The 20956-nt window shown below is 43.5% G+C and overlaps 1 protein-coding gene across 3 annotated transcripts in view; it reads right to left on the bottom strand.

Moving 5' to 3' along the window:
* The window catches only part of LOC116303564 (uncharacterized), a 29657-nt gene that overhangs the window by 4853 nt on the left and 3848 nt on the right, over positions 1-20956 (bottom strand). For 2 of the 3 annotated variants that reach the window (XM_031713128.2, XM_031713127.2), the window contains exon 2: positions 368-613. In XM_031713128.2, the coding sequence (XP_031568988.1) occupies positions 368-610 (243 nt within the window). In that variant the 5' untranslated portion in view covers positions 611-613. Of the gene's footprint in view, positions 1-367; positions 614-20541; positions 20711-20956 lie in introns of those variants that run through there. The other variant, XM_031713126.2, reaches the window with a different exon arrangement.

The raw sequence follows: 20956 nt of genomic DNA, 5'->3' as shown, positions 1-20956 counted from the left end.
TCATTTCCTATCAATAAATTAACTAATTGCATGCATGGCAAGGCCTCCATTCAACTTTGCTGCCGTGAAGTATAGTAATGCTTGCCATGCATAAGAAATATTTAAACCTTGTTTAGAATAAATCGACCTTTTTACCTTGGGTGTAATGTTTTCCCATTTCAAACCACGTGTCATTCTCTTGAGAATAAGATTCTTTGTTTGAGTCGTATCCCTATTCATGTGTCTTCTCATGTGCAACCATTAAACAAAGAAATGATACTCTAGTAAATGACGCGTGATCTGTAAAGGGGAAACATTACGCCCATGCAATGAAAGGTCTATTTCCACCAAATGTATGTGAGAGTATACATAACGCTGATCGCCTTACCTCTCCCACATCTGGGCGTGGTTGTACAGGGGTGATGGTTATCTTAGGTACCCCTTCTTCACCCTCTGGTGCAAATCCACGTGAAATGGAGCTCTGGATGCCTTCATCGTGCCCGGTTTCCAGCCATTGTTGTACGTGACCCTTACTTTGTTTCCTCCAGAATGTCCAAGATGCGGCAATGTAGACACACACTATTACAAGGACAACCAGAAGCACGACGATGGCGAGCTCAAACCGCTCCATTACCTGGTGATATCAAAAGAATTGTTATTCCATATAGTTATCTTACTAGAGTGACGTAATCAACCCCATGAGGTATCTGAGTGACGGCCCTCACACCTTAAGATAAGTGTTATAAATATCACGTTCTGATTGGTTGGGGGCGTGTGAGTTATGAGAGCACACAGCACGCGAGCGCACTTTCTATTTCGTCATTCGTGTCCAAAACAACGAGTGCTCTAATTTGCATCTTGTAAAAGAAATTTAAAAACTTGCTTCCTGTGCTTTATGCAGTTACAAAGCAGACTGGCAGATTCTGCACTCCAAGGTGTCGAGAAGCAATATGCTATGCTTGGAGCAAACCTCAAACCTCACGGTTGTATGATGGTTGTAAAATATACAGCTATTTAAAAATGATGTAGATGACGGTTTTGATGCATGTTGCATAACAAGCATGAAATGCGCTATGGGTGATGCGAATACAGTCAGACAAAGGCCACAACGATATGAAATTTCTCTAAACTTTGTCTGCACGTTTTTCCGATGATATTTTCTTCTGTACTGACATTATGAATATGAAACTGCACCAGTCGTTTTTGAAATAGCTGACAGGTTTTGTATAGACATGAGTGTTTTGACAAGGAAATACGCCATTCTTATTTTTCACACGAGCTACATCCGGGACCTCAGTGACATTTTTTCCATCTTCTCACTAGTGAAGATATCGATGGAGACTTTTCCAATGTTTTCAACAAGTTTTTGTTTGTGAATGTGTCTATATAATAAAAAGAAAATTACACTTTGGTTTGAAGAAATGAAGTTTATCTTCTCGTCATTGAAAAATTTCACCACTCGAAGATACACTCAATATCTTCGCGCCATTGTGTAATATTGTATATATTTATAACACGCTCTAAAACTTCAGTCAGTTATGATGACAATTTTATTTAAAAATGAAATAAAATTATTTAAAATTTAATTATTTAAAAAATCTCTTTTTTTTCTTTATTTCAACTAAGTAGTATAGGGAATGGGGGTTCCAGCGCAATCTCAACACGGGCAAGACCCGCGTCAAAAATCCACCTACGGACAATCCCCACTCCAAGTGTGGTTGGGGGCAACAGCGCAAATATGTTAGTCTATATATGGAGTGCGAAGAATGTAAGAGAACTTTTAAGAAAGAAGCGGATTTGAAAAAGCATTTGAAAATGAAGACGAAGTGTATGAGCAGTTATGATTGTGGATGTGGTAAGAAGTTTGAGACTAAGGTTAAATTGTTTTGGCATTGTCAGGACTGTGAGTACGACTACGACGACCTAAAAAGTGCTTGGTATTAGGTATAAAATATTTCCTATTATATAGATGGAATCCCAAAGCAACTTCAGCACGGTGTCAATACCCGGTAACGGTGAGATTGACGTTAGACAGTTTTGGCGTCAGTCAGAAAGGAAGGTTAAAAGGACTCTCCGAAAAGGTATAGAAGAATTAGGAGCCCTGAAAGCGAGCATAATGGTAGAAGTAAGTTTGTCAAAAGACGAGGTAATGACGACAGCAATGTTGCGATCAAAGTCGTTAGTGATATTAGAATCCACGAATCTGGATAGGTCACTCAGTGAAGCCTTAGAAGCAATAATGGAGTCGCTGTCTAACTACACGAAAGAAGGATCGGGTTGGACAGTAGAGGAGGTTGAAGGAATAGAGATAAGTATAGCCAGGTACGTACCCATACGAGGGGGGAGTTACGTACCGCTACCAACGTGGGTAGAAAGGAAGAAGGCTATTGTAAACGTGAAGAATGAAGACAATCGATGCTTTATGTGGGCAATCAGGTCTGCACTGTATCCAGCAGAGAAGGATCCCTGTAGGACAAGTAAGTATCCCACAGACGATTTAGAGTGGGATGGTGTGGAATTTCCCATGCAGTTGATAGACATCCCCATATTTGAGGAAATAAACGATCTAGCAATTAACGTTTACGGAGTCAGAGAGCAGACGATAGTACCGTTAGTTCTGTCAAAAAGTAAAGGAGAGCGCGTACATTTATTCTACCACGGCGGACACTACTCATGGGTTAAACACATTAGCAGACTATTCTACAGACATACTAAGCACAAAGGTAAAAAGTACTTCTGCGACTGCTGCTTGCTGTCATTTACCAGCGTTAAAGCTCTAAAGGATCACGACGAAATATGTCGCGGAGTCGAAGAAGTGGCGCAACGGATCCAGATGCCTACAGATAAGAACCTATCCTACTCAGACCATCAAAAGCAGATGCAGGTGCCTTACGTGATATATGCAGACTTTGAAGCGTTGATAACTAAGGAAGAGCAGAAAAGTGGTGCCACGAATAAGGTGGGATTACACGAGATCTGCTCCTTTGGTTACATAGTAGTCAGATCAGACGGTAAAGCAAACCCTCCTGTGATTTACCGAGGTAAGAACGCAGCTAATGAGTTTCTAGAAGCATTGCGAGAAGAGGAGGGGGAGATTAGAGAACAATTAAGACGTCCAAAGAAGATGGAATTTACCAAAGAGAACCAGGAGGCTTTTAACAAGGCAAAAAAATGCCACATTTGTCAACATACGCTTCTTCAGTTTGGAAGACGAGCCAAGAAAGCGTGGGATGAAGATGGAAAGTATCTAGGAGAAGCTCATTTTAAATGCGGGAAGTATGCTAAGAAAGGTGAGAAGCCGGGAAAGCCCTCCACGCACTGCATTCACTGTCACAAAGCATTTGTTGAGGATTTCTATGTGGATAAGGTTAGGGATCACTGCCACATCACGGGTAAATACAGAGGAGCGGCTCATTGGAAATGCAATATAAACTTCGAAGTAAATCCAGACATGGAAATACCCGTATTCTTTCATAATTTAAGGGGTTACGACAGTCACTTACTCTTACAAGGAACGGACGGCTCCGAAGTAAAGTGCATACCCAACAACAAAGAGCGCTACATGTCCGTAACTGTGGGTAAGCTAAAGTTCTTAGATTCGCAGCAGTTTATGGCGGACTCCTTAGCAAACCTCGTAAAGTATAACACCAACTTTCCCATTTCCAGTCAATACGGCGCGGAAAGGAAAGGAGTCTACCGATACGAATACATGGACTCCTGGGATCGATTCAAAGAACCCCTACCACCTAAAGATCGCTTCTACAGCACCCTAAACGAGTCTGGTATAAAGGATGAGGAGTACCAGCATGCGTTAGACGTGTGGGAAAAGTACTCCTGTGAGAACATGGGTGACTACCACGACATCTACCTAAGGTCTGACGTAGTGCTGCTTGCAGATGTTTTCCAAAGCTTTCGAAAGATGGCAATGGAATACTACGGGTTGGATCCCGCTAATTTCTACACGGCTCCTGGGCTCAGCTGGAGTGCTTTGTTAAAGAAGACAAATGCGCAGTTGGATCTCCTAACGGAGTACGACATGTATCGGTTTATGGAAGACGGTATTCGTGGCGGCGTATGCGGACCCAGCCGACGTTACGCCCGCGCAAACAACCCCTTAGTAGAGCACGACCCAGAGAAACCAACCACATACATTTACTACCTGGATGCGAATAACCTTTATGGTTGGGCAATGTCACAGTACCTACCTGTGAGAGACTTCGAATGGGATCCAGTGAAGCCGATAGACTTCTACATGCAGGTAGGAAAGGAGGAAGACAAGGGTTACGTCTTAGAAGTGGATCTGGAGTACCCAGAGCGCCTGCACGACGAACACAATGAGTTCCCCTTAGCACCAGAAGCGATAGAGATACCATTTAAGCAGCTAAGTCCGCTGCAAAAGCAAATGTGCCCTGGTTACAAACCGTACAGGAAACTAACTATGAACCTGATGGATAAGAAGAAGTATGTGGTACATTACCGCAACCTGCAGTTCTACGTGCGACACGGAATGCGCGTAGAGAAGATCCACAGAGTCCTAAAATTCACGCAGGAACCCTGGATGCGCCCCTACATTGACTTTAACACGCAAAAGCGTACCGCAGCGAAAAATGACTTCGAGAAAAACCTATTCAAACTGATGAACAACAGCGTGTTCGGAAAGACAATGGAGAACATCCGCAAGCGCGTAAGCGTAAAAATAGTCAGCACCAAAGAGGAAGCAGAAGCATACGTGTCACAGCCAGGCTTCGTTAGATACGTAGAAATGCTGAACTTCTACGTGATTCACATGAAAAGGGCAAACCTCTTACTAAACAAGCCCGTTTACACAGGCTTTACGGTGCTGGATCTATCGAAGCTGCTTATGTACGAGTTCTACTACGATAAGCTTAAGCCAAAGTACGGAGACCGCTGTCGCCTCCTGTACACAGACACCGACTCCCTAATTCTAGAAGTGCAAACGGAAGACGTTTACAAAGACTGCCTCCCCGACATAGACGAGTACGACACCAGCGGTTACCCGAAGGAGCACTTCCTTTACTCTGCGAAGAATAAGAAGGTAATTGGGAAGATGAAAGACGAAATGTTAGGAAAACCCATCGTGGAATACGTGGGTCTGAAACCAAAGATGTACAGCGTGCTAAAGTTAGACGGCGTAGAAAAGAAAGCTAAAGGCGTAAAAAAGTATGTGGTTAAGAAGGACATTACGCACGAGTCCTACCTCAACGTATTACGAACACGCAAGGAACAGCGGCATAAGATGAACAGCCTGCGCAGCTATGGTCATCAGATACATAACGTCACGCAGGAGAAGGTGTCACTGTCTGCATTTGACGGTAAGCGATGGATGTGTGATGACGGAGTGCATACGATAGCATTCGGACATCACACGATAAGCAGTTCTTCTTTGACGAACCCACGCGTGGGACCATCATGAAGATAATACAAGATGGGCTGACCCTTCTTAGCTATCGCACTTCGGATCTGGTAAGTTTCCAAAGACCAATTAGGATCCGTAGCTCTTTTGGATCCTCCTTCTAATTCACCCGGCTCATAGAGATATCGAACCGTGACATTACCTAATTTCTTTTCATGGGGGAAGACCGCCCTCGAACTTCTGACGAAGGACTTGTGTTCCACGTGTTTCTTTTTTATGGCATCCCTGGGTTTTATTCCCGTAGCCCTGGCCGCCTCGTTGTTCAAAGCCGCGACGACCTGGGGGAGCCTCTGAGTCCATTCCCTGTTGCGTTTGGAGGGATCTTCCAGCTCTTTCCAATACTGGTATCCAAAGAGACGCTCGGCCAGGGTCTTATTGAATCTTTCGACAATGCTTTGACCCCTGTGGTACTCTGCTTTAGCTCTTCTAATCTTAGTGTCGTGGTCTTTCAGGGTCTTGGTAACCACGCCCATGAACTCCGTCCCCGCATCCACTTGCAGCAGCTTAGGCCATTTCAAGACGCGCTTATAAACCCTACCTAGGGCTTCTGCGACTTCCCCAGAATCCTTGCTGGTTATAGGTTCGGCGTCCTTGTATCTGCTTGCGATATCGACTACGGTCAAAGCGTACCTATAGGTCTTCTTTCTCACCTTATCGTGCGGCAAGAAAAGCAAATCCGCCTGATGAACTTCATTGGGGGTATTTACGGTAAAGCTGGGCCTGGGAATGTACTTAGGCACGGGAAGATAAACCTGCCAGAGGGTTTGTTTTCTTAACCAGTTCTTAGCCGTTTCGTCTGATACCCTGGCCGCGGTCGCGAGTTTCTTGATAGCTGACGCTCCTTTCCAATAGCCTTCCGGTCCATAGTAAATCCTTTTAAGTTTGTCCTCTACGCGGCCCATTATATGAATTCCAAAACAAGATTGATCTTACGTCCGTTAAAATCCACCGTCTTTCCGTCCACTTTAATGGTGATGTTTATGCTTTCTACCAAATTAGACAAGTCATAGCTCAAAGAAATGGGAGTGTATTCTACTGGGTCGAATGGATTACCTTTGGGTAGAAACTTGGACATAAGAGAAGACTTTTCTCCATTGTTGTAACTATGAACCAAGTCGCAATAGACTTCATAAGAGGATGCGACTTTCCATTTTACATCATATGTACTGCCGCTATTTATCGTGGTACTAGTAAGGCCCAGGAGTTCTACCAATGAACTGCCCTTTAAATTAGCGCCCCCATTATTTTTCTTGAATGTCATTTCATGGGGCAATCCTGTGGTAAGAGTATATCCATGCTTTGCTAGCTCCTTAGCCAGTGTTATTGGGGTGTAATGGGAATCTGGTATTTTTGGTTTGGTGCCGGAAGTTCCGATGACAAAGCCATTAATTAAATTATACCAAGAATTATACAAAGAGCAACTAACCAACCGAACCCTTTCCGCGCGGATGGGAGGATTCAGACAAGTGGTAAAGTTATTCTTGTCGCTTTCCAAAAAGACGATCATTATATTAGATACGCCAAGGCTGCGCCCCCTGCCAGCCCTGCGATTCCTACGAAGACCAGCTCACTATCTTTTCGTTTCTTAGAAGGCTGGTAGTAATCCTTAAACTGGGGCCTTTTCAACCTAAAGTCGGGGTGCGCCTGCGCATAGAGCTTAAAGGCGTAGTCTGTGTTTTCGAAGTTCTTATCCGCCTGCATTTTGTCTTGATAATTCTTATCCAACCAATCCCTGTAAGCTTGTCTTTTTTCATTCCAAGCCGCCACATCCCTTTGATATTTCTCCAGCGCTAAGTCGTGTCTCTTTCTTTCGGCGTTAGATTCTGCGTTTTTATCGCCGCTAACTAATTTATCCAGATATTGGCCACCATAATTAGCCCCTGTAAATGCTAAAGCTGCAATGACTCCACCTGCGACTAAGCTAACCATTATATATTAGGCAGGTACTTTTCCTTCCGCAGGTAATCCTTTACCATGATAGCCCCGCCTACGGCAGCGGTCATCTTAGCAAAATTAGCGAAGCTCTTGCTTGGGTCTTCAGTAAAGTCTTCTTTGAGCACTTTCTTACCTACCCAACCAATACCCGCAACGATGGAAGTAATAATAGCTGCTTCTTCAACAGTTTTTAACAACGCGGTCGACATTATATTACAAAGCGAGAAGGAAAATCTAGGTCGCCGCAGACGATAAATTTAATCCATTTCGGGGATCTTACTTTTTTTAACGGTTGGCTCCTGTGCGGGTGTGTGATACGTTGGGGGCTCCCACTTTACTTTTGGCTTCGTAGCCCGCCATTGTAAGTAGAGGCTGCCCGCTGCTATAGCAACTCCTATCGCGCCAATGACGTAGCCGGGATTAATGACGGATTCGCCTTCGTCCTCCACCTTTTCCTCCTTTTTAGCTTTATTCTTCCTGTTCATTTCCGCGAGCTTCTTTCCGGCAGCGACTCTGCCCGGAGATTTAGCCTTGGTAATCTTGGTATCTTCTACGGGTGGTTGTTCTTCGGTGCCACTCATCTTATATTAAGGGACTTGAAGGACTTGACAAGTAACTTGATGACGACTTGACAACGACTTGACTAAGTACTTGAGGTGACTTGACAACGAGTTGACAACGAGTTGACTAAGTACTTGAGGTGACTTGACAACGACTTGACAACGAGTTGACTAAGTACTTGAGGTGACTTGATCAGGTACCTCAGCAAGTGCTGCCTGGAAGACCTTTTCGACTTCTCTGTCCTTCTTGAAGTCCTTCCAAGACACCAGTACCTCCTTCAAGTCAACGTGCTGAGCTACGTGAAGTGCCGCAGAGGCGACTGCCATTAACTTACCGCACTTCAAAGACAACCACCCGCAGGTTATCTTAAGTTCTTGGGCGATGACATAGTCATCACTAATGTCCTTCCGTAGTTGCTCCACGTCGTCTATGGGCAGCGCAAGTCCAAGCAATTTAGTTGCAAGTCGGATAGCGGAGTCTGCTACGGCGTCCGTGGTCTTACTTGCAAGGGCGGCCTCGTACCTCTTATGGAACTTCTTAACTTCCTCTTCTGACAGCTTATTAACTTGCTCATGGGTAAGTTCCTTGCCTATCATTTCTTTACACTTCCCAGAAGACACGAGGATATTAAGTTGTTCCTTGAGGTTACTTTCGTCTAACTGTGTGGGGACTTCATCTAAGAGCTGCTCAATCTCCATATACATTAACGTCATAAGGAAACCTCAAAGAAAAGATCATCTTGGAATGTTGGTGCGTTTTTAAATGCCGCATGTATTCGCGTAACTGTTCCTTGGATATCTCGCCTCCGTAGTCGCTTAAGATGGTTTCCAGGTCAGACTTACTTGGAGTATAAAATACGACCAGGGAGCCTATGTTTTCCCTGAAGGGTTTAGAGACACTGGTAAGCTGCTGGGAAAGCAACCAAACGCTGATATTGTCATGTCTGCCGCTGAAGGCGAGCTTCACTAATTCGGAGGTGCGCTTTTTTACGTCGTCCCCACAGGCAATGTCATCCAGTATGAGTAAAGTCTGCGTATCTTTAGGGAATTGCTTATGCCAGAACTTAAGATGGCTGGATAACTCGTTAGGGTCTAAGATATCTACGAAGAAGTCGTCATCTTTCACTCCTATGCCCGTCCAGGTGCGGTTATTCACATAGGTGGGACATAATAGCACTATGTAGTCAAAGCGGTATCTAAAGGGTCCTAATAGCTGCTCCACGATGAACTGGGTCTTTCCGCAGCCGGTGGGTCCTACTATCAGAGCGTTACAAGGCATGTGATCTGGGTTCATATATAGATGGAACCAGTGGAAGCAGTAAGAAGGATTACCGCTGACGCAAAGGATAAAAGAGACACCATAGAAATGCAAAGGGAGGAGATAGACCGGTTAAAAGAGCGCGTGCAGGAATTGTACGATGAAATGTGCGGTCTGAAGCGCGCAGAACGGTTTGGTGCGCTTTTGACAATGGCGGGCTGGGCTAAGGAGTCCATTAAGGACTTCATTCGATATCCCCCATGAATATATGGATTACGTTTGTATGGAGTGTGAACAAGCATTCGAAACCCAAAGTGAGTTAAACAATCACTTAGATTGGCTGTATGACCTTCGATATATGGACTGCATTACATGTGAAATACCTACTGACTGCATTTTCCCTCCTAAGGAGCCTACTGCACCATCCGACATAGTCGCAACGCCATGTAAAGAATACACCTGCCGTCATTGTAACGAGGTATTCGTTGAAGAATCCTTCGTTGGACATTGGTGTTATGCAGACCCCAAGGCTAAGAGGACCTTCGCCGATTCTACGAAGACTAAAAACATCCCTTAGAGGCTTGCAACGGGCTTCGAAATAGGGGTTTCAAATGTTGACAAAAATGTCAAAATATAAATGAGATATATGGACTGTCAAAGTTGTCTTAAAAGATTTAGCAGCAAGCGAAGAATGCAGCAACACGTAAACAGACGTACTTGCATCATCTGTAAGAATTGTGGTAGGTCGTTTCCGCAGGGATTACATGAACATTTAAAGAGAGGCGTATGTATTAACGACCGCCAATGTAGTTTCTGCGATAAGATATTCAGTAGCATACAACGCCTTCAGACGCATAAGAGGAGGCACGAGATATCTTATAGACTCCTTTCGAGGGAATATAGATTGGGAGACATTGAATGTTGGAATTGCAGTGGTCCCTTAGACGAATGCGAACATAAAGAAGAATACCTAAAGAAATGCATAGATAGACATAAAGCATTGTTAAGGTTATTCCCTTCCTTCGAAAGAACTGAAGGAGTTCCATGGACCAACAGAGAATATTGGACTGACGTTCGTTACGGCTGTAAGTGTGTCAGGGAGTCTGAAGGACATATTTCATACTGTATTTGACATTCATGTTAACATTTCAGACCCCCTATTTGGGAGAGCCTTGCAATATTCAACTCATATACCATGTTACCTTACATCGCAGCATTCACAGGTGGAGCCCTGATATACACCTTTGCTACTCGAATGATTGAAAAAAAGAAGGCAGACATAGCAACCGAGTACTTGTCTGCCCATGAAGAGGATTAATCACACAGTGGATTCTCCTCCGCGCGACGTTCGATGTCAAACTTCCATCGACCGTTAACCTTACCATGACTGCGTAGGTGTGTGTATTCTTCACCTTGCAGTATGTATCTAACGCAGTCAGGCGCCCAAAGGCTGTATTCCTGACCCTCGCGTTCCAAGACTAACCTTAAACGGTTGATGTCTTCGAACGCGACGTAATTTTTTATTCGGTATGCAACTCCTTGTAGCAGGTCTCGCCAGTGCATTTGTTCAAGAATCATTATACCTATGGAATATCTTAAGGTGCGTGCTTAAGGTGTTGGGGCCTTTGAAGGCCTTTACGCACCAAGGACAAGGGATACGTACGTCGGCCATGTACTCGGCTATTTCCCTGGTCAGCATATCGTAATCATTGCTTACGATGGTCAGGTAACCATTCTCTTCGAATCTTTCTAACATCACCTTTTGTTTGTCGGACAGGACTCCGTTGCCTTTAGGTGTTTTCAGTTCGATGCACAGCCCATTATATTTTTTATGACTGTTGAGAATCAACAGGTCGGGTTGCCCTGCCTGGTAGCCCTTCTGCCAGCATTTAATGCGCTTATTTGAGGTGTCTTGCAGTTCTCCTAAGCCAGGGACTATGATTGCATATGGGTAGAACCTGCGAACGTTGTATACGACCCGATTATGTAGGTCAGACTCGGTCTCTATTTTAAACTTCATCTTATTTGGGCTATTGAAGCGCTTCTCCAGCTCGTAGTTACCATTCTTTCTAAGCGCAGGTAGGACTTCCTCGAAGACCCAGCTACGCAGCTCCACTGCTTTAGGTAGCTTGGAGCTAAATATCAACTCATACAGCCCAGGTTCCGAAATGAACACGGATTGTGGGTGGATAGTAGAAGGGGAACGGTTTGGGACCCCTTGCATGTCAACCCATCTTTTCTGGTACTTTTCGGAGACATGATCCCTGATGGCCTTCTTGGTGTTCTCGTAATCTAACGCCGCAGCCACCTCCTTTGCTTTGAAATACAATTGGTCGCCTTGCACTAGGCATTGCAGTTTGGTGTCGTCGTTTTCAAATACGCGAAGCATTATATACGTAAGGAATATTCTTTATCCTTTCGCTTGGCTCAAGGAACGCGAGCCTAGTAGGCAACGCTTTTTAGCTGATTCATTTCTACGCTCAGTTGCGCGTCTGAGACTACGAAGATATATGCGTTGATCATAGTAGCGTCGCTGGCATGCTTGGTGCGCTCGATCACCAACGTAACACCATCCTGTGTATTTACCAAACGAAGACCCTGTCCATGTAGGTCTTCGTCGTTCGTCGTGCGCATGTCAATCCACAGCGCATACTTATCCTTGAAGAAATCCTTTGGACCAATTTGATCACCCAACTTACGCGCGGCTTCCCGGTACACGTAATCAGGTTTTATCCCATTCGAGTAAATCTTATTGGGTACTCCGTTAATGCTAACGCCTACGTTAGTGATGTTAGGATTAAAGAACGCCTCAGAGTCACGCAATCCTGCCTTGTATGTCTTTGCGAACAGCAGCACTATTCCTGTAAGGCTGCGCCTGGGAAGGTTAATGCTTTGGTTGATGACCTCTTCGACGTTGTTCGTGAAGCTAAAGGTCTTGTACATTACGACGTGATCGTAAAGGAAAGCCTTCCCGGAGCTGTATTCCATACCGGCGCTACGTGCTAGGGCTTCGCTGTGTATTGTCTCGTACTGCAGCTCTAAGTTAGTAACGGAGTATGGGTGAACGGCTGATGAACTTACGTCCTTTCCCTGCAGGATGTTCGTAGTGTCTGCTAGGGTTACTTCGAACTGCAGCTCGCTTAGCTGCCTTGGGTAGTATACGCCGTGGTTCGTGATAACTTCGAAGTCCAACGGAATGACATATTTAGTACCATAAGCAGTCTTTATTTCGTCTTCTCCTGAGGCGCTGTCGGTTGCGCTTCTTACCTTGCGTATGGCTTCGCTTGCGATTCCCTGCTCTATCCTTTGCGCGCGGTCAAATGCGGTCAACCATGAGTCTTTGTACGTGGTATACAAATCATACCTTTTTAAGTCCAAGAGGGTTTCCCCAGCGAACTTTACACACATCTTGGAAACGAGGTTTCTACCCGCATTATTGACGACGTAACGCGCGTCTGCAGTGCTTGGTTGTATTGCTAGGTTAAACCTTAGCGCCAGGGTGCCAGGAACCAATACTAGGTTATCCGTTAGGCGGGGTACGCCTACGTACAGGGTTTCCCCTGGCTTTGCGCTGCTGGGTGTAAAGGTAACACAGTTAAAGGTGCGCTCTGCTTTCAGCCCACCAACCTGCTTAGGTAATATGCTAGGGTTTAACTTTGAGCTTATCATATATAATGGAAGTAGAAGGAACAGATTTTGATCCTACCACCGAAGAAGGTCAAGTTGATATTAATGACGAAGAATACGAGTCTTTGCTTCCTAATGACAACGTAGACTCCCGAGGTCTCTTCGATAAGCTAAGACGCAAATATGGCGTCCGGGCCCGCGAGGCCTGGCGTTCCTTAGAGGATAAGTGGCAATCAAGGAACCCAGGGCGACCTATTCCAGAATATTTGGAATTGCAAAACTTGGATTCCACGGACCTAAGAACCGGAATGCTAAGGGGGATTTTAGACGACGTAAGGGAGAAATTTCCAAATGTGGACTTGGCCCGCCTTAATTTCCAAACCGGAGATAAGGGGCAAATTCAAATCCAGTACCAAGGAAGGGATAAGTGGTATAATCTCTACCAAAGGACAGACTCCAACAGGCTCACCAGTAATCTCCCAAAAGAAATCAAAGACGCATTAGGAAGACCTAATTTAGCGGAAAGACTAAGAGAAAACGACGAAAACGCCAACGAAGCCTTTGACAAGTTCAAGACCCTAATGCAGCGGCAACAAAAGGGCATCGAAGCGATAACGGAAGTCGAAGGACTAAAGGAGACAATGGAGGAAAGGGAAGCAGATTACATGAGACAAAACCGACTGCTCCTCGATGCTCAAAAAAGAGAAGTCGACGATAAAAACCAAAAAATAATAGAAATGAGAGAACAAACAGACAAAGCCCTACGCGAAAGAAACCAGGCTCAAAAGGCCTTCGAACTTGCCCTGCAAGACCTGGATATAAGCAAGGAAGAAGCCAAGGACTTACGTACCACCATAGAGGGTTCTTTGGTGGAGCGGCGGCAGTTAGTTGCTGAAATCAACATTAAAGAAGAGCAAATCCAGCAAAGAGATCAGGCCATCGAAGACCTGGAGGGACAAATAGAGCGGCAGCAGGAAATAATTAATGACCAAACTCGTCCCGAAGAAGAAAGGGAGGCAGCACAAAGGGAATTAGAAGCCCTTCAGGAGAGGGTTGCGGAATTGCGGGCTCAAAAGGAAAACCTGGAAAAAGAGTTGGGGCTTACCACCAAGGAAAAGGTAAAAAGAGCCCTTTTAAAGTATGGTATTCCGCTGGCATTTGCGGTTGCTATTTCGAGCGTAGTAGGAGTCATCCTATCCGCGCTTAAGGCTACAGGCGCGGGCGTAAAGAAATTAAGCAGTGGGCTGACGACCTTAGGAAAAAAGATGGCAGCCGGTTTGCCTGGGCTGCTGGGTTCAGTTGTTTCCTTGGCACTTAGGACCGGCGGCGAACTGTTAAAGTTTGTAGGGAATAACATCTGGATCTTGGTCGTCGCTATTGGGGTGGTCCTCCTGAAGAAGATGAAGGCTTAATCTTCTCATCGGACGGTGTCCTGCTTTGAGGATAATGAAAGACAGTATTAGCACCGCCCTGGTAATTTGGAGCCAACGGCAACACACTCATGGTAGAAATGGGCTTATGACTCCAGGCTGCATTAGCAGGCCTGCGACCTATGCGATTTATCCCAAACTTGCCGTCATCAGAAGTGACTTGCAACTTAGCATATTTACAATTGGCTAGCATATGAAAAGTCACTGGCGTTAGGTCTTCAGAGGACCTAGTGTGTGGCTCCATCGAAAAATGGGTAACTTTCCTGGTGTTCGTTGAAGTTCGATAAGGAAGCAGGGGCTCATTATTCTCGTCGATAAGCCTAAACCCCACATTCGCATGCGTATTTGCATTGATGCTAATAGTGCAAATGACCAATGCAGTGCCCCCAACCTCAACCCACAGTCCAACGTCATGCCAGGCGCCGTTGTCATATCCCTCTTCATCTAAGCGGTGGGTATAACGCGTTTCCCTCACGTATGGATTCATATATTACAGGGAACAAGTTCCCTTCTAGAGGCTCATTACCGTCAAAGTGCTGATGGTCATGTGGTTATAGACAGTATTCCTTTGATTTTCTATGCTATTTATGCAAACACTCCCGGTGTCATCTACTCTTATCTGCAGCTTTACCTTCCCGTGGCAATCAGCAACCATGTGGAAAGTCCAAACCGAGAGATTTTCGGTGCTGGTGTCGGGCGGCTCTACTGAAAAATGCGTAGGCTCTCTGTTGTCTGTCTTCGCGCGCATGGGCTGTAATACTCCATTGTCGTCGCAGAAACGAAATCCTACGTTTGCATCACTCGCCGTACCAATGCAAATACTGCATATTATCAACTTCTTTCCTGAGTAATTCAAATTCACGGACATACCCGTGACATCAACCCAAGATGGTAGGGTATATTTTTTCTCACCTGTGTAAGTCGTATAAACACAATCTACTCCAGCTACGTAGGGGTTGTTCATCGCCATATATAATAACTCAGACCAACACCCGCGACTGCTAGGCCGGCTTTTAATAAATTATGGTCATATTCCTCGGGTATGGTTGGCATAACCTTCTTTTGAGGCTTCTTCTTTGGTTCGGGTTTTTCTGCGTGTTCCTTTTTTGGTTTCTCTACGAAGTGAGGAATGCCCTTGGTCATGTCAGAGTTCACGTCATTCGCCCCAAACTTCATGTCTTTAGTCGCCCGCTGCAGCTTGTTGTTGTAACCCACGACGGAATCGGCGTTAATAACCAAATTACTTGGCATTAACCAACAACCGGGTGACAAAGCGTAATCCAGTCGCACCCTAGATTCCTGCAGCGCTAATTGATACCTTTGAACTGATTTGGATATGGTATTTTCTATTATTGCGGTCTCAAAATGCTTTAGGAATTCTTGTTGCGTTTCCTGTGAAATACCTTGAGATCCAACGATGGGGCTGCGGGTATTTACCTGCGCTCCCAGGATGCAGTAAACGAAGGCTTCGATGCTGCGATTAATCCTGGCTAGGTTTTTCAGTCCAATACCCTTTGCGGCAAAGAAAGGCGCCCAAGGATACTTTTCTTTACTTTCTATGAAGTAAATTAAATTACCCTTTGTTCCGCTGCCTCCTAAGTCCGAGAATTCGTAGGAACTGGGATACCCCATGCCCGGCGTTTCTATGCTGGCACCAACGTACGAAGCATAGGTGTAAGTCTCTCCTAAACCATGGGCGGCACCCTCTTTGTTGCGAAAATCAGGGTTGGTAAGATTAAACTCATTCCTTAATCGCTCCCATGCGACTTTATCATATTTGTTATCCTTCGGCTTAAAGATAGTGTCACTAGGAAGCGGCGCTCCTAACTCAAACAATATCCTGTGAATAGTAAAGGCAACGTGGAATCTCAGGAAAGGAATATGGAACATATCCGCGGCTATACCACATCCTTTAGTAGCAGCCCAGACAGCAAAGTTCAACTGCTGCGGCCAATACCGCATGTTGGGACCTGATAACCATTCTCTGGATTCTTTCCCCGAGGTATGTTTCATGGCAGTTTCTCTAAAGATGTCTCTGACTTTTGTCTTGAAAGTCGTAGGACCCACGGGGATTTCTAAGGAGGTAACCATCTTAGCAAAGTCATCCGCTCCACCTTTATTGTCGTAAAATGGATATTTCTCCGTCGTCGGCATCAAATACTTTGGAAAATTAGGTTGTGGTGGGGTCTTACGAATGGAAGGTTTTGGCTCTAAATCCTCGTTGCTGTACATTCTAGAGCCTTTATAGTAAATCCCATCGGGTCTTCTTTCGAACTTACTAGGGTCTGCATGCGGAAACATCTTCCTAAAGGCCCTCCAGTTGGTATAATCCCGGTTGTCGTGATGTGGCTGCTCCTGTATATCGTTTCCAAAAGCGTCGTACATTAGTATATAATGGATGTTATACCATCAGCACCTCAGTTGTATCCAGATGTTCCTAATTATCACTCTACCACTAAAGATACAGGTCCTAACGAACTAAACGCTGAAAACTTTCGTCTGAATAAAGCCAATCTAATCCTCGCTTACTTAGAGGGTCAAACGAAGCACTATGAGGAGGTCAGGAAAAAGTACGCCAGAGCTCGAAGTATACTACATAAAGTCGCAGTAACTTCCGGCTCCATGTCAGTGGCGTTAACAGGCACTGGCGTTGCTACCTCACTCACCGGCCCTGGAATAGTCGTTGGCGTTCCTTTAGCCAGCGTTGGGGCCGGCTGCGGTATCGTTTCCGCTGTTACAACAGGCATTATGAAGCAATTGTCCAGTAAAATATCCAAGCATGATACTCATATAGCTCTATCAAAAGCAAAGGCTAACACAATCGTCGACCTAGTCTCCCAAGCTTTGCGGGACCGCCGCATAGACGACGTGGAGTTCTCTTTGATACTCGCGGAGGAAAAGAAATACGAAGAGCTAAAGTCTGGTAATAAAAAAACCATCGTAAAAGATCTTTCCGAGGAATCTCGCAAAAAGATCTACCAGGAGGCAAAAGAGGAGCTCCAAAGAAAGCTCGATCGTTAAATATTAATTTCGAAAAGAACGTAGGTGGATTCCGCCTACATATCGAACGACAGTCTTGAAATTGCGTTATCTCCTTGGAATCCATCCTAATATAGGGTGGTTAGGATCAATTTCATGAAATATTTCGTAAATTACGTCGGGGTAATAAGGAATATCCTCATTTAACCTACAAAACATCCACTCGGCTCTGCTCATATCAGGAACCTCGGGAATAGACTTACCTGTAATTTCAGACAAAAGATAGGGAATAGCTTTGTAATATTTCCCTAGTTTTAATTTTTTCAATGTCTTCCGTAGACATCGTGGCGTTGTCTCTTTTAAGTGACTCACGATTTCTTCCATTACTCTATTATCTAAATATACCGGTCGATAACCTTGGATATGACTCATCCAGTCCCTAAAGTACTTTATTCTCTTGTATTGCGTCTTCTTACGTCCTCCGTTTGCGTAATACTGCTCTTTAGTAGCATTTGGAACAGCATTACGAATATTCTTACCACACTCGTAACACTGCGCCGACGTGTCGTCTTCTATTCGCATTTTCTTGTCACAACAAACGTACTTATTAGGTGGCGGGGCAACAAACTTGGGTTTCAAGCACTTTACACAGAAATCATAAACAAACTCTTTACATTCTTCGCACTCCATATATAGACTAACATATTTGCGCTGTTGCCCCCAACCACACTTGGAGTGGGGATTGTCCGTAGGTGGATTTTTGACGCGGGTCTTGCCCGTGTTGAGATTGCGCTGGAACCCCCATTCCCTATACTACTCAACTATCAATGATGAAAGCTTAAAAAAAGACATATTCATATTTTCAGTGCCATTTCAATTCAAAACAATGAGTTTGGTATAAATTACTTATTGTAAAGCTATGTTGAAGCCTGCGTATTATATATTTGAACTGGGATTCCCTCAAGAGTTCTTGTATTTTATCTTGTAGAATAGACCTCTCAATTTGGAAATACGAAACAATAGCTACTAGTCGAGGTCGAACAAGATGTTTTTATACATTTATTGTTTTTTTTTTAAATCCATCCTTAACTTGCAACCATTGTTTTGGGTCACTTTAGGCGAATTTGCTTGGCAATAATGTTACAAGGTACTTGCAGAAAGTAAGTGGTACAAAATTCATAGTTCGTATCTGACTAAAACACTCGACTGATAACAGCTTCTGTTTATTATACATTTTTTCTTTTCTTTTCTTTTCATTCCTTTTCTTTTCTTTCATTTTCTTTCCTTTCCTTTCCTTTCCTTTCCTTTCCTTTCCATTCTCAGCAATTCTACATTCACATTCATTTAAATAATAATATTGATAGACTTCTCAAATGGGGAACTTGTCAAAAAAAAAAAAACAGAACGATTTTGAAGGGCATAGACAGGAATTACCTGTACAATCAAATTCATTTGAGGATTTAAACAATTATAATTCTAGATTATCAGACTGAGTAGTCCTTGGATAAGATCCCAACAGAGTGAGAAAGAGCGCGCGTAAAACCCCTTCACTACAAGGATGCAACAAGTGTTTCAGATATTTTTTCCGGAATCCTCGGTTTCCCGCCTTCAATTCTTTTAATACCAACGAGTTGACATTCTTGTAGATAATAATTGGAGGAAACCTTAACATGCTAAGAAACCTAGATTTAATATGATTACTTATTTAAGTACATATTTTGGATAGAGAATAGGGTATGTTTGTGCAGAATTTAGACAGACACTCGGTCCTTTCTCAATCGCTCTCGTGCGTATCATCTTCGCACAAGTAGGTAAGAGAGATAACCTTTGAGATCTCTTCCTGAGCACGAAGCATGTCTCGATTATGTAAACACCAATCCAAGAGCACGTTTTATAAATTTATAAATTGTTTTTGGAATCAAATAAGAAGGAAAGGTATAGTCTTACTATTCCCTAGATGTCAACTAGTCAACTATTTTGAGGTTACCATAAAAGCAAACACGAAGATCTTCCATGACACGTGTAGCAAGGGACGATGAAATATTTCCCATAAAAGGTGATATTGTACCTATTTCTAGAAACGCAAATGAATCACAGATATGGTATGGCTGGACGGCCGTGTGGTTGCGATAAGCTAACCCACACCCTCTACACGTCTACGCACTACAGGATATTTCATTTAATACCCCACGATTTTGAATGTCCACCAGAATATCATGTTTCAATCTGTCTTGCGTGGGCTTTAAATTCCTTTTAAAGCTCACACAAACAAACTCAAAATCAAAATGTATGTTAAATAAATGCTTTAAACGTGAAAATCACTAATGCTTCGCTACATCTGTCAACCAAACCTCTTAACATTTATCAGAGGTGAATCTGGTTTCAAAGCAAAAAAAACGACCCAACAAACCAGACAATGAGTTCCTCGATGATAGCCTTTTTTCGTACATTTTATAATCCTGTTAACAATTAGTTCTAATAAGGCACTTAGATCTTTAGGATAGTTAACAAGTCTTGCTGCCACACTTGGTTTCTTTGCTATATGACAATTTTTTTTTAAATTATAGAATAAAATCCTACGAAACAATACTTGTCATTTACTAATGTGTTTGCTTGGGGACACTTGAATGAAGACCGGCGTTTCGCGCTCAATCTTTCATCTTCGTCAGCGTGCAAACAAACCATTAACTGCCAGACAATACAAATAAGGTATGTTCAAGAAAAAATCTCATTTAAATCAAAAGTTTCTTTAGATTATTGGAACATTTTTGCGAGATGCCAATGATAGGTGTGAAATTGGAATGAAAATATGCTATATCGAGCCGTAAAAATAAACATTATAAAACGCTTTAATGAAGAGACAATTCTAAGTATTTCGCTAAGTAACTACCCTATAAAAACTGTTCATATTATGGCTCTTTATTGTAAAAATACGTTTTTCTAGTCGTGAAATTTAAATGGCATCAACACTCTTAAAATGCGCTTGATATCTGCCAGTTTATAAACAATACGGTTGAAGCTTCCTTCAGCGAAAGGTCAAGTTCTGCTAGCGTCGAAAACATTCAACAAAATTTCCATCAAATCTGTTCTTGTAGTACTGTCCTCACAAGATGTATTTACTACGACAGAATGTCCACATTCAGATAATTGTTTTGGTCCTTTCTTAAGGTATTTAACTTTAGAGTTCAAAGTCAATATTTCATTGAAAAAAACAGCAATACATACTAAATAGTACAAGAAAGTGTGAAGCTGAGCTGATAAGCGTCACTATGCGAGAAATACGAGATGACGCTCACAACACGCTACAAAAAAGATTTCTCTTACGTTTTCCTTACATACCTCCATTATCATTATATTACCAGTGTTGCCGCAAGTTTCTGTGCGTTATTCATTGGTAATTAATTATTTAACAGAAACGTTTGCTATCCATGCCACATTCTTTTTTCAGCTTCGTTAATTCTTGTATTGTATCTTACGATGAGCTCTGTTCGTGTGTTAAATACCCGGAGGGACGCCAGTCAGGTAGTACTAAGCGGGTGCGGGGGTCGCGACAGGATGTAACTATGGTAACGTGTAAGTTGGCCGTGGGTAAATTTTGTGGTCGTGGCTTGGAATTTTTTGGGAGTTTGATTTGTCGGCTAAAACTGGCTGAATATTTTTGATAAAACAACAAGCACTAAGTGCTTAGTAGTTCTAATGGAAGAAGTAGGGCTATAAGAGGGGAGTACAGAGGAAACTTAACGTATTCTAGAAA

The sequence above is a fragment of the Actinia tenebrosa genome, unplaced genomic scaffold, assembly GCF_029948245.1.
Source record: "Actinia tenebrosa isolate PJP-AT-01 unplaced genomic scaffold, QUT_ActTen_1.0 PGA_scaffold4__44_contigs__length_22323623, whole genome shotgun sequence".
Lineage (NCBI taxonomy): Eukaryota > Metazoa > Cnidaria > Anthozoa > Actiniaria > Actiniidae > Actinia > Actinia tenebrosa.
The sequence above is the reverse complement of the archived record's forward strand: the minus strand, read 5'-3'. Positions and strand labels throughout refer to the sequence as shown.